The sequence below is a fragment of the Nerophis lumbriciformis genome, linkage group LG08 (assembly GCF_033978685.3).
Source record: "Nerophis lumbriciformis linkage group LG08, RoL_Nlum_v2.1, whole genome shotgun sequence".
Classification (NCBI taxonomy): Eukaryota; Metazoa; Chordata; class Actinopteri; order Syngnathiformes; family Syngnathidae; genus Nerophis; species Nerophis lumbriciformis.
The window spans coordinates 44,043,395-44,058,147 of record NC_084555.2 but is presented as its reverse complement, the minus strand read 5'-3'; the positions used below and the strand labels follow the sequence as shown (position 1 = coordinate 44,058,147).

At 40.5% G+C, this 14,753-nt stretch overlaps 2 gene segments (V, D, J or C); one reads left to right on the top strand and one right to left on the bottom strand.

The window, feature by feature from the left end:
* Positions 1-2,533: 2,533 nt before the first annotated feature.
* On the bottom strand, positions 2,534-3,232 carry LOC133611205 (immunoglobulin kappa variable 1-39-like). The segment is given in 3 exon segments: positions 2,534-2,759; positions 2,807-3,104; positions 3,176-3,232. Coding segments are annotated over 3 exon segments (576 nt in total).
* Positions 3,233-7,921: 4,689 nt separating this feature from the next.
* On the top strand, positions 7,922-11,137 carry LOC133611203 (Ig lambda-3 chain C region-like). The segment is given in 3 exon segments: positions 7,922-7,961; positions 8,045-8,167; positions 10,694-11,137. Coding segments are annotated over 3 exon segments (492 nt in total).
* Positions 11,138-14,753: the final 3,616 nt, after the last annotated feature.

Here is a 14,753-nt window from a genome sequence, read left to right as displayed (position 1 = left end):
ATTGACTAAAGAAAAAACAGACAACAAAAAAGAGAAGGCAGGGAAATGACAAAACGCAACACCATGTTTCCATATGAGTTGGAAAATTGTGTTAGAAGTAAATATAAACGGAATACAATGATTTGCAAATCATTTTCAACCCATATTCAGTTGAATATACTACAAAGACAACATATTTGATGTTCAAACTGATAATCTTTTTTTTTTTTTTGCAAATAATCCTTAACTTTAGAATTTGATGCCAGCAACACGTGACAAAGAAGTTGGGAAAGGTGGCAATAAATACTGATAAAGTTGAGGAATGCTCATCAAACACTTATTTGGAACAGGCAAATTGGGAACAGGTGGGTGCCATGATTGGGTATAAAAGTAGATTCCATGAAATGCTCAGTCATTCACAAACAAGGATGGGGCGAGGGTCACCACTTTGTCAACAAATGCGTGAGCAAATTGTTGAACAGTTTAAGAAAAACCTTTCTCAACCAGCTATTGCAAGGAATTTAGGGATTTCACCATCTACGGTCTGTAATATCATCAAAGGGTTCAGAGAATCTGGAGAAATCACTGCACGTAAGCAGCTAAGCCCATGACCTTCGATCCCTCAGGCTGTACTGCATCAACAAGCGACATCAGTGTGTAAAGGATATCACCACATGGGCTCAGGAACACTTCAGAAACCCACTGTCAGTAACTAGAGTTGGTCGCTACATCTGTAAGTGCAAGTTAAAACTCTCCTATGCAAGGCGAAAATCGTTTATCAACAACACCCAGAAACGCCGTCAGCTTCGCTGGGCCTGAGCTCATCAAAGACTGATACAAAGTGGAAAATTGTTCTGTGGTCTGACGAGTCCACATTTCAAATTGTTTTTGGAAACTGTGGACGTCGTGTCCTTCGGACCAAAGAGGAAAAGAACCATCCGGATTGTTATAGGCGCAAAGTTGAAAAGCCAGCATGTGTGATGGTATGGGGGTGTATTAGTGCTCAAGACATGGGTAACTTACACATCTGTGAAGGCGCCATTAATGCTGAAAGGTACATACAGGTTTTGGAGCAACATATGTTGCCATCCAAGCAACGTTACCATGGACGCCCCTGCTTATTTCAGCAAGACAATGCCAAGCCACGTGTTACATCAACGTGGCTTCATAGTAAAAGAGTGCGGGTACTAGACTGGCCTGCCTGTAGTCCAGACCTGTCTCCCATTGAAAATGTGTGGCGCATTATGAAGCCTAAAATACCACAACGGAGACCTGTTTAACAACTTAAGCTGTACATCAAGCAAGAATGGGAAAGAATTCCACCTGAGAAGCTTAAAAAATGTGTCTCCTCAGTTCCCAAACGTTTACTGAGTGTTGTTAAAAGAAAAGGCCATGTAACACAGTGGTGAACATGCCCTTTTCCCAACTACTTTGGCACGTGTTGCAGCCATGAAATTCTAAGTTAATTATTATTTGCAAAAAAAAAATAAAGTTTATGAGTTTGAACATCAAATATCTTGTCTTTGTAGTGCATTCAATTGAATATGGGTTGAAAAGGATGAACAAATTATTGTATTCCGTTTATATTTACATCTAACACAATTTCCCAACTCATATGGACACGGGGTTTGTAAAGCAAACTTGGCACCTTTCAGCCTGCTAAGTGAACGAATAAATAAGAGTCCCTACTCATATAATAGGACACTTATTAGCATTAGCATGGTCAAGTCCAGGCCTGGGCAATTATTTTGACTCGGGGGCCACATTTAGAGAGACAAAATGTGTCTGGGGGCCGGTATATCTATTTTTAGGAACACTAATACAAAACCTCACAATAATGTCTGATTGAATGCTAAAAACGTTATGACAGACCGCCTTAAAAAAACGTAATGGAATTTTAAAAATGTCTATGAACGATAAAACACTGAATATTGACAAAATATGAACGTCACACCCCCTTTCGATCGACATATTTTACAATCAAGTGAAACGCAACAAAAATGCAACCAACAGTGAAATATAAATGCGAAGGGTACAAAATAAACCCACCGACAATCTTGATATATCTGATACATCACTAAGCTTTAGAACTTTGTTGTGAAAATCTCCTTCCTTGTCTGTGGAAACGCTTCCCGCCCACACTGCTTGGTGCCTCGTCTGAGCTGCTGTGACGTAGATTACCATAGAAACAAATTAGATGACCATAGTAACTAATTAGATTACCATTGTAACTAATTAGATTACCATAGTAACTGGTATATCATCCCAAAGCGCAGATTCCAACCATTGAAATACTTTGTATAGTTGAAGACTTACGGTCATTAGAAAACATGACTGCACATCATAATGGCAGCTACACTTTCCATCTTAAAGATCTAAAACAATTATTTGGGAATGTCCGGTGGGCCAGATTGAAAAGCTCAATCTTAATTTGCCCAGGTCTGGTCTAGTCTTTGTGTGGCCCTTAGTGGCCTTCAGCAAGTATTTACGCAATATTCAGTTTAATGTGAGTGACTTAGGAGTTAATTAATGTATATATAGAATTTTATACAAGCTAGGCCGTCCTCACGCCATCTTTATTGTCTTTGGCCTGGAAATGTTTAAAGACCCCTGGTATAGAATGTTTACGGGACGGGCCGGCCCTGAGTGTTAGTGTGACTTCTTCTTTCCTCATTTCAACTTTTTCTTTCAAGTCAATCAACTTGTTCAGATTGACGCTGGTTCTGCTTGGTGATCTTTGTTCAGTGGACCAGTCATCATCATCTTCCACTTTCACTTCCCTCAAACCAAAGGAGGTTTTTGTACAGCTCTCAATCACCGTGTATACCTTCCATCTCCAACATAGTCCAAACCGTAGTAATCAGCGACATCTTCTGCCTGAACACCACTGATAGTCAGAGTGTAGTCAGAGCCAGATCGTGTGCCACTGAATCGAGGTGGTGTTCCAGTAAAGCGACTTGATGCAGCATAGATCAGAAGTTTAGGAACCTGTCCAGGTTTCACTTGGTACCAACTGAAATAAGAACCAGTGTTTGAGTTCCCTTTGGCGCTGATGGTCACCGTCCCACCAAGACTGACATCCTTGATTTTGTCCGTCTGGATCTGAGAATCCTGGGCGGAAGATCCTGAAAGGAGACGGCGATGATTACATCAACACTTTCCCTTTAGGGACGACTCAAAAGAGTCTTTGTCTCACCTTGAATCAGCAGAGCCGACTGGACGAGCAGAAGCACTGGTGCAGGCCACATCTTGATGCACTTTTCCAGCCCAGTGCGTGGAAAGAGTCCAGATTTATCAAGACGTGGCGGTGCGGCCAAGCGGAGCGCTCATGCAAATGAGCTCCGAGCGCACCTGTCTTTGTGAAAGTGAGAGGGAGGCGTGGCCAGGACCACTTCCTGTCCATGTTTGTGTTGCACATCTGCCTCAGACCCCTTCACTGACGCTCCACTTTCACCACAACTCCTCCATATTTCATGTACTACGAACCATACATGAACATGTTTTGTAAATAAGTCATTCATTAAAGTTAAGTCATTAAATGAATAATGATAATGTGACTAATGATTTATTTTGATTCTATTGGCACTTTTTTGTAAAGAAGACAACAACAATATAACTTAAAAAAAACAATGTCAAACAATATAGGGGGTTTTAAGGATATTTTAGGAAATATTTAGCCCCCATAAAAGTTTTAATCATGCCATTGGTTCGACCGCTTGATGAAAATCATTATTGACCTAAATAAGGTATTTTCATGTTTCTTTTTAATCAATCAATCAATCAATCAATGTTTATTTATATAGCCCTAAATCACAAGTGTCTCAAAGGGCTGCACAAGCCACAACGACATCCTCGGTACAAAGCCCACATAAGGGCAAGGAAAAACTCAACCCAGTGGGACGTCGATGTGAATGACTATGAGAAACCTTGGAGAGGACCGCATATGTGGGTAACCCCCCCCCCCTCTAGGGGAGACCAAAAGCAATGGATGTCGAGTGGGTCTGACATAATATTGTGAGAGTCCAGTCCATAGTGGATCCAACATAATAGTAAGAGTCCAGTCCATAGTGGGGCCAGCAGGACACCATCCCGAGCGGAGACGGGTCAGCAGCGCAGAGATGTTCCAGCCAATGCACAGGCGAGCGGTCCACCCCGGGTCCCGACTCTGGACAGCCAGCACTTTATCCATGGCCACCGGACATGTGCCCCCCCCCCTCCACAAGGAATAGGGGAGCAGAGGAGAAAAGAAAAGAAACGGCAGATCAACTGGTCTAAAAGGGGGGCTATTTAAAGGCTAGAGTATACAAATGAGTTTTAAGATGGGACTTAAATGCTTCTACTGAGGTAGCATCTCTAATTGTTACCGGGAGGGCATTCCATAGTACTGGAGCCCGAATAGAAAACGCTCTATAGCCCGCAGACTTTTTTTGGCCTCTGGGAATCACTAATAAGCCGGAGTTCTTTGAACGCAGATTTCTTGCCGGGACATATGGTACAATACAATCGACAAGATAGGACGGAGCTAGACCGTGTAGTATTTTATACGTAAGTAGTAAAACCTTAAAGTCACATCTTAAGTGCACAGGAAGCCAGTGCAGGTAAACCAGTATAGGTATATATTTATGTATATATGTATATAAGGTATATACAGTATAGGCGTAATATGATCAAACTTTCTTGTTCTTGTCAAAAGTCTAGCAGCCGCATTTTGTACCAATTGTAGTCTTTTTATGCTAGACATAGGGAGACCCGAAAATAATACGTTACAGTAGTCGAGACGAGACGTAACGAACGCATGAATAATGATCTCAGCGTCGCTAGTGGATAAAATAGAACGAATTTTAGCGATATTACGGAGATGAAAAAAGGCCGTTTTAGTAACACTCTTAATGTGTGATTCTAAGGAGAGAGTTGGGTGGAAGATAATACCCAGATTCTTTACTGATTCGCCTTGTGTAATTGTTTGGTTGTCAAATGTTAAGGTGGTATTATTAAATAAATGTCGGTGTTTAGCAGGACCGATAATCAGCATTTCCGTTTTCTTGGCGTTGAGTTGCAAGAAGTTAGCGGACATCCATTGTTTAATTTCATTAAGACACGCCTCCAGCTGACTACAATCCGGCGTGTTGGTCAGCTTTAGGGGCATGTAGAGTTGGGTGTCATCAGCATAACAATGAAAGCTAACACCGTATTTGCGTATGATGTCGCCTAGCGGCAGCATGTACATACTGAAGAGTGCAGGGCCAAGAACCGAACCCTGAGGAACTCCGCACGTTACCTTAACATAGTCCGAGGTCACATTATTATGGGAGACGCATTGCATCCTGTCAGTAAGATAAGAGTTAAACCACGACAAAGCTAAGTCTGACATACCAATACGTGTTTTGATACGCTCTAATAAAATATTATGATCGACGGTATCAAAAGCAGCGCTAAGATCAAGAAGCAGCAACATAGATGACGCATCAGAATCCATCGTTAGCAGTAGATCATTAGTCATTTTTGCGAGGGCTGTCTCCGTAGAGTGATTTGCCCTGAAACCGGATTGAAAAGGTTCACAGAGATTGTTAGACACTAAGTGTTCATTTAGCTGCTGTGCGACAATCTTTTCGAGGATTTTCGAAATAAAGGGAAGGTGGGACACCGGTAGGTAGTTTACTATGAGGTCAGGATCAAGGTTAGGTCTTTTGAGCAGAGGATGAATAACCGCTTTCTTGAATGCTAGGGGAACAGTGCCAGAGGAAAGTGATATGTTTATAATATTTAGCACCGATGGACCTAATAAAACAAACTATTTTCAACCAAATGAAGACAAGAATGAGCTTTTTAGTGCATGTTAACATACTGAGTGTGTATTTGTTGTCCTAACAGTGATCCGGCTGCAACTGTGACATCTACCCACCAGAGGGCGCCTGCCAGCCAAAATAAAAATGCTGATACAGAAAGTGATGCATTGATATCGGGCCTCCGATAGCATTGCACCGAGACTGTGTCTGGACTTCGGACTAATGTTAGCATGCTAATATAAGAGATGTTAGCATACCTCCAAGATGGCACCGAGTATCAAATATAATGATTTGTAGGTTCAAACACTCAAAATTAGCGAAGGAGGCGAGCCAATAACGGTAGCATACTAACACTGGCATGCTAATATAAAATAGGTTAGCATACTTCCAAGATGGCGCCAATTATCAAAATTCATGATATTTAGGTTAAAACATATAAAAGTTGCTAAAAATCTACCCTAAAACGTTAGCATACTATCGTTAGCATGCTATGCTAACTTTCAAGATGGTGCCAAGAATGCTAACGTTAGCATGCTAACACTTAGCATGTGTCATATACCAAGTTATATGACACTGGGGTAAACGGTTGCAAAATGAGCAAAACGTTAGCATGCTAACGTTTTCAAAAAAATATACTGTAGTTACATAAATTAATTGTCAAATAAATGCTTTTGTAATAAAGACACAAATTAACCTTCTTAGTTCATGCTCTATTCAACAAATGAAGTGCAAAAACTTAATTTATGTCTTTAATTGATCTTTTATTTTGAATTGAACTCTTTAAATCAGTGAACTGCTTTTCTGTCTTGCCTCTGTTGAGGGCGGTCACATTTTTTCCGCTCCCTTCTTCTCCCTGCTTTCTCTCTTTGTTTTGTCCTGTCTACACTTTTTTGAAGCCTCTTTCTTTGCGCTGTCCTCCAAATCTAAACATTAGACATGAAAATGATCAGCTGGACTCTCGACTCAATTGACAAAATCTTTTCGACAAGGAAAAGAGGTTCTGGGGAGCCTGGCTGCCCTGATGGAACCATTGCTGCGGGGTACGTGAGAGATTCCTGGGATGAATAGAGAATCATGTGCCTCTCAGTTCTTTCCATCGAGGACGTGGAAGACATCTACCTATTTGGAACCGTGATCGCGGGGCACCTGCAGATTGGGCTGGGCATTGCTCTGGTGTATCGTCAAATTCGTAAGACGATGGCATCCACTCAAGGAGCCCAAAGGCTGTTCGTCGCAATGGAAGGATTGGGCCGGGCTGTGGGATCACAGTCTGGAGCGATTACTGAACTGTATCGCAAGATGGATGACATCATGGAAAAGCTGGTTGAAAGGGAAAAATTGGATACATAGAACAGACAAGCCATTGTAATGTCTATTCGCGGAAAAACAAAATCTTAATCTACGATTTGACTCCCTCGAATGGCCTTGATGCAACAACAGGAGCAGGCTGTTCTGAAAACATCTCCCCGAGGACTCCTCAATGATGGACGCTTTTGACCTCCCTCCCTCTTCAACGACACCTGGAGTCGAACATTTGCTTGCATGCAGAACTGCCCCAGGCCTATGGACACTACATCAACACACCCAAGACAATGGGCATATACACACACACACACCCAACCCCACTCCACGCCTTCACCACCGCTTGTTTCCCCTTCGGGGTGATGGACGGCTGGCAGCGCTTTATAGCAGCAGTCGACCTCCAGGGCCCCAACTCCCCCGCCCTCTGTTGCGAGTTGTCGTGATTATATGTAACATGTTTATGTGTGCATTGCATGGAGGTATTTTCCCACTCCAGACTAGGCCCCCTTCGGAGCCCAGTCTAGATTGTATTTTTTTCACTCATCGTCTTCCCCAGCGTTTTACCTTTTTCTTATCTTTCACGGTGCGCCTTGTGGTGACCCATCAGCGTTCCTGTTCTGTAACCCTGTACACTGTTTGTTTGTCTAATCTTGAACGGGTTTGTGCTGAAAACAAAGTTTCGTTGTACTTGTGCAATGACAATAAAGTCCTATCCTATCCTAACTTACACAATATTGTCATTTATGGACATATACTGTCAATAAGCTTTGTTGCCTGAAAGTAAAGAAAATGAAGAGATTTGGGGGGAGCAGGAAAATCCCCAAAATGTGCTCCAGTTTTTCCCTTTTCCTATCATGTCTGTGTCAGACTTTGAACACATTGTGCTCAATTCAAGTAGAATATTATTGTTATCCATGCATTTTCAAATGTACTGTATCACAACAAAACGCTGGTTCTGCTTGGTGATCTTTGTTCAGTGGACCAGTCATCATCATCTTCCACTTTCACTTCCCTCAAACCAAAGGAGGTTTTTGTACGAGCGCCTCACAACCTTGCATCACTGTGGTGGAGTTTCGGCGAAGGGACCAAACTGATCGACTGTGAGTACCGGATGTGTCCTTGTTTTTCACTCTGTGTGACAAAAGCAGGATTTTATTGTGTGGAATTTGGAATTAGAATGTGATGTCAATCTAGGAGCAGCTAACAATATGAGAGTCTGGTTGTCATGGTGACTATCATGTGATTGTTGTCTATTTCATGTCATCATGTGATTTCTTTCTGACATAATTATCAAACATTTCAACACGTCAGGCGAAAAGAAGTAGGAAGAAGCTCAGCTTATTTCATCCTTCTCCTTCTGTGTGCTACTAATAGCTTTTGTAACAATAGAAAGATGGATTATGTAAAGAAGGGAGATAAAGGAAGGAGAAAAAAAGTATAAAAATATTCAAACAAATCTTAAAGATTTAAAAATAAAAATAAATCAAATAAATATAAATAAATATATAGGGACTAGAGATGCGCGGATAGGCAATTTATTTCATCCGCAACCGCGGCAGAAAGTCGTCAACCATCCGCCATCCACCCGATGTAACGTTTGATCAGAACTGCATCCGCCCGCCATCCGCCCGTTGTTATATATCTAATATTAATTAAAAAAAAAAAAAAAGGGTGAAAACTACGCGAATTGCACCTTGTGCAGACAAGATTTTTCGATCGGACACGGAGGAATTAGCGATGTAAAAGACCACGTTGGGACAAAAAAACACAAGTCTAATGCCGTTGCTAGCATACAAGTGGAAAACTTTCAACGTTTTTCGTCGCCCAAACAGATTCTTTGGATGTGATAAATGCCGAAGTTTTATTTACGGAGGCAATAATTGAGCATGGACTTCCAATCGCACTGGCTGATCACATGGGACAGTTAATAATGTAATGCAACCTTTAAAAATCATTACGCGGTGATCGCGATCCCAAAAATAAACTTTTCTTGCATGATAATGTCCAGAAAAATTCGCTTTATATTACTATAGAGTCCTTTTAACGAATGAGTTTGATGGTTTATCACAAACCTTAAATGAAAGAAGTCCTTTGTTCTCCTGCAGCATGGCCTTGCTTTGTGTTTGGTGCGCCATCCTGTCGGCTGTATTTCACAGCACGACATACTGTTAAAAGTGTTTATACTATTTATACTTTCAATTAACAAATTGAAGTCTTGTGAAAGGTTGACAGGATAACTGGCATTAACTGTCAAAATAATTTCAAACTATTGAAGTTAGCTTACAGAATAAACATGTCAATCAACCCATATGATTTTTGCTGTAATATTTTTGTTTTGAAAAGTCACTGTGACTGATAGAAAAGTGATGGTTTTAGCAACATTTTAACCTGTCTGAATGCTAATAATCATTTTGCGAGCAAGCAGGTAAGCTGCGCGGGCGGAGCGCGCGGAGTGACCCATGTTACGAGCCCCCGGCCACGGGGGTGGCGGGCAGGTAAGCTGCTTACCTGCTGCGCGTGACGCCGGCCGCGGCGAAAGCGGACGAGGCGGGGTGTCGGTGCGGTGGGCGCGGTAGTGACCCTGGACGTGCGTCGGGCCCTTCTCGCGGATCGCCTCAGCTACGGCTCCCGGTGGGGCCCTCTCGGGGGAAGGAACCTCGGTCCCGGACCCCGGCGAGGCGTCCCTCCGCTCCGTAAAAGTGTCCATCTCTTTTTTTTTTTTTCTTCTGTTGTGGCATATGCTGCAGGTGCCTGCTCGTTTTTCGTATGTGGGTAACAACATTTAACTATGTATATATATTTCCCAATTGGTTTAACTGCCACCCGCAAAAAAAAAAAAAAAAAAAAAAAAAAAAAAAAAAAAATCTAATTAATCCGCCCGACCCGACCCGCGAGCGGATAAAATCTTATTTTTTTTAAATTTCATCCGCCCGATCCGCGGATAATCCGCGGACTCCGCGGTTGTGTCCGCAAACCGCGCATCTCTAATAGGGACGGTGTGGCGCAGTGGAAGAGTGGCCGTGCGCAACCCGAGGGTCCCTGGTTCAATCCCCACCTAGTACCAACCTCGTCATGTCCGTTGTGTCCTGAGCAAACAAAAAAAATAATCTGAAGTTGTCTTTATTTATTTTTTTGTTTGTTTTACCATTCCGGCCCACTTGGGAGTAGATTTTTCTCCATGTGGCCCCCAGACTAAAATGAGTTTGACACCCCTGCTCTAATCCAATATGCTAATAAATTATATTTTTATTAGTGCTGTCGAATTGATTATTATTTAAATAAGATTATTCTCACTTTCAAATTTGGATTATTCGTGATTAATCACAGTAAAATACTCGCTTGCGTAGTTAAAATAAACTATTAAAAAAGAGTCCAAAATTTCAACATAAATGCAGTTTTAATGTCAGAATGTCAAACAGGAATTTTTTTTTGACATTTTTGACTTAAACGCACCTCATTTATTTACACAAAACTTTCTGACAGTTTTATTTCAAGTTTATTTGGAAGATAAATGTGTCAGTCGGAGTCTCCTCACTCATCTTTGCACTAGCAGGAGGTGTTGTCATGTTGATTGACAGCTTTAATGTGTGACATATTAACTCTCTCCTCCCCCTCCCCCCTCCTAGTGAGTGAGGTGCGGCCCCCCACGCTGACCATCTTCCCCCCCTCCAAAGAGCAGCTGCAGACTGGCAGTGCCACGGCGGTGTGCGTGGCCAGCGGAGGCTCGCCTCAGGCCTGGACCCTGGGCTGGAAGGTGGGGGGCAGCAGCAGCACCTCGGGGGTGTCACACAGCTCGGACGAGGCCACCGGCGACGGCCGCTACAGCTGGACCAGCACCCTGAGCCTCAAGGCCGACCGCTGGAGCACGGCCGGCTCGGTGAGCTGCGAGGCCACCTTGCAGGGTCAGAACCCCGTGACCCAAACCCTGATGGACCCGGGCCGCTGCTCAGAGTAGAAGCTGAGACGCCCGTTCTTGTTTTTATTTCTCCCTGTTTCTTACTGCTTGATGCCGGAGAACTTGGCGCAGAACTTCAACATTTAAGCATTGTTCAATAAAATGTCCACGGTCATGATGAGTCAGCGCCTTTTTCTCTCAGGACCTCAAATGGACCCACTCACACCTCACTATGACCATTAGAAGCACATTCAACTACATTTTGTTTTTACATTCATAATATTTCATCTTAGCTTTTATTTGGAACTGACTTGACCTGTGAAGCACATCTCAAAGTGCTGTGACAATGCTCATAAAAATGTATACAAAAATAAATAAATGAGTAAATTAAAAATAATACATTTAAAGAAAAACTTTAGATTTGCAAAAACAAATTGACAACAATTTTAATGAACGATAAGCTATTTTTTTTTAGAAGTGTATTAACAAATGGTCATGAAAATTAAATAGAGAAAAAAAAACTATTAATGAAATAAAATGGTCATAAAAATGTATTAAACAATTAATAAATGAGTAAATTAAAAATAATAAATGTAAAAAAAACTTTAGATTTGCAAAAACAAACTAACAACTATTTTAATGAATTATATTTTTTTAGAAATGTATTAACAAATGGTCATGAAAATTAAATTGAGAAAAAAAAAATGAAGCAATTAATGAAATAAAATGGTGATAAAAATGTATTACAAATTATGAAAATGTTTAAAATATTAAAAATAAAAGTCATAGAAGCCAAAAGGGGGTTAAGGTAATTTCAATTTAATGCTAAATAAATTTTAAAAAAGCATAATGTTTAAAAGACAAAATAAATCTACTATCATTTCTTTGACGAATGTAATTTATGTCAGTAATTCAATTCCTAAAGTGAAACTCATATCCTCATGAGAGCCAGCGTCCTCTGCAGTGGACATTTGTTTCCCCCCCAAAATGTGTAACGGTGACAAAAGAAATAGAGCGCAAGCAAATGTCCACTGCAGAGGACGCTGGCTCCTAATAGAATATTCCACAGATTCACTTCACATAGAGTGACATTTATTTACATTTTGAAGATCATACAAACAAATTCAGTCCTTGACAAAATGTGAAACATGGTTAAATATTTCAATGACTGGTTGACTATGGAGGTTCATTTGTGTCTTTATTACCAAGTGTGGACTGATTTCCCCCCATAAAATTAGGATGTGAATTTCATTTAAAAAAAAATGTGTGAGCAAATCTGTGTATTTAAAAATGCAATTTGTTAAAATTCAGTGTTTGAAAACACTTCCTGCTCCCTGGAAGTTTATTGTAGATCATAAATCATGCATCTCACCTGGACAGAAGAAGTCTGAGGAGGTATTCCGACAAGTTGGTACACTCTGACAGCCATTTAGGACCCAAAAGTGGCGAGGATGACACGAAAAGATGCTTGCTTGTTGTAATGTGTTATACAAATAAACATAGATTGATTGATTGATTGATTGATTGGTTGACTGAAAATAAATAATGAAATTAAACGAAATGAAAGTTTAATTGAATTGTCAGGTAAAAAAAAAAATATGTTCACAAAATTCAAACAAAAAAATTCAGTTACATAAATTTAGTGTCAAAAGGAAAGTTTCATAATAAAGTCACAAACAAACCTGCTTAGTTCATGCTCTAATCGACAAATCGAGTGCAAAATACTTAATTTAAGTATTTAATTGATCTTTATTGCCTGAAAGTAATGAAAGTAAAGAGTTTTTTTGGAGGGAGCAGGAAAATCCCCAAAATGTGCTCCAGTTTTTCCCTTTTCCTATCATATCTGTGTCAGACTTTGAACACACTGTGCTCAATTCAAATAGAATATTATTGTTATCCATTAGAGATGCGCGGATAGGCAATTATTTCATTCGCAACCGCATCACAAAAGTCGTCAACCATCCGCCATCCACCCGAACCAACATTTTATCAAAACCACACCCGCCCGCACCCGCCCGTTGTTATATATCTAATACAGACGATGCAAGGCATTAGTGAGGTTATAAAGCTTTTGCCTGTTAAAGAAAGGAGACTGATCCAATGCAGCAGAGACATTCAATGCGTGCCACGCTGTCACGGCCCAGACGCACACCAGTGCGCAATCATCTGGGAGCCGCGCTGAGCGCACCTCCAAGCGCGCTCGCGCGCGCGTCACTCAAACTGCTGCAGTTCCATCTTCAATCAACACACTGATGAGAGGGACGACTACTTAAACAACCGCCACCAGAGATCCTCCTCCTGCCTCCCGACCACGCTTCCGCCCCTGGACAAACCCTGCCTGCCTCGCCCTTGTCTGACAGCACCGCTCCTCTCAACACGCACCTCCAACACTTACGGTAAAACCCTCCAGTTAAATTCCACACATAGTCTGAAACCCATTTCCTGTTTGGTTACATACATAGCTAATATATATATATATATATATATATATATATATATATATATATATATATATATATATATATATATATATATTACAATATCATATAATATATTGGCTAATATATTGTATGAATTATACATATATATTATTATTATTATTATATAAATATATATATTTATATAGAGATATATATAATTCCCTTTTGAATAAATACGCCCCAGGCTAAACGCTCTCCCTGTCTCAGTGCCGTCTTCTTCTACCCGGTATCATCACACACAAATTAATATCTCTTGGCCAAGCATTAGTGGCTAAGAGACATTAATGCGTGATAATATTATTTATCATTATTATAATATTATTGTCATTTCCATTAAGAAAGTGTTGACTATTGTTGCCAATGCCCTCAGATCAGGAGTGCGTTCCTCACACTTTGTGTGCGCAGTTGCAGAAAGCAGAACGAGGCTTTTAAGAAGTTAAAAAAATGTTTTAGAAAGACTAGGCCTATATTTTCGTTAGGTAAAAAAAATGTTCTGAATTTATTTCAATGAATATTAACTTGTTAACGTTATAATGCTCAAATAGGGACGAGGGCGGGGTGCACAGTGAAGCAGTGAACAATTTCGCGACAAAGATGAACTTTTATTGATTGATCTGCAGCCATGACAAAATATCAGACAATCTCCATTGTCAACGACAGGCAGGAAAATAAAGATGAACACATAGCCTATGTTGTAGGCATAGGCTCATAGGTTTTTAAGTTGAAATAAAAAAATAAATAAAAAATGTGCCTCATAAGCCTTAGGCTGTCAATCACGCGCACAAACTTAAATTATACAATAACATATGCATGTCATCTCTATTTAAACAAAAATAAATTAAATAAATAATAATAACAAATTACCTGCAACTTATTGGCCAAGGCAAATAGCTGAAGGGGGGAAATCAAACCCATCAGACTGCACTTTATCATCAAACTTGAATTATAATGAAAATAGACGGTCGCGACAAACAAAGCAGGCTAAATATCCTTACATTGTCGCCAATCGGAGATGCGCTTCACTTGAAAGCGAGGCCAAATAATTATTCACACATAGTAGTATATCTCGAATAGAAAAAAAACACAATAAACAACGCAATTGCCTTAATTCCTTTGCATTGTAGTGCGCCCAAACAACACGTAACCATCAAAATTATTTAGCTGACCGAACTCAATATAGGTTAGACATGGGCTTATTTGGTATAGCCTATAGGTAACGTAGACTAATTCGTTTAACATATCCAACCGTATGTCTACTTACTTTTTTTTTTGTTAGCACTATGCAGGAATAAAATGGCATCTACAGTGCCA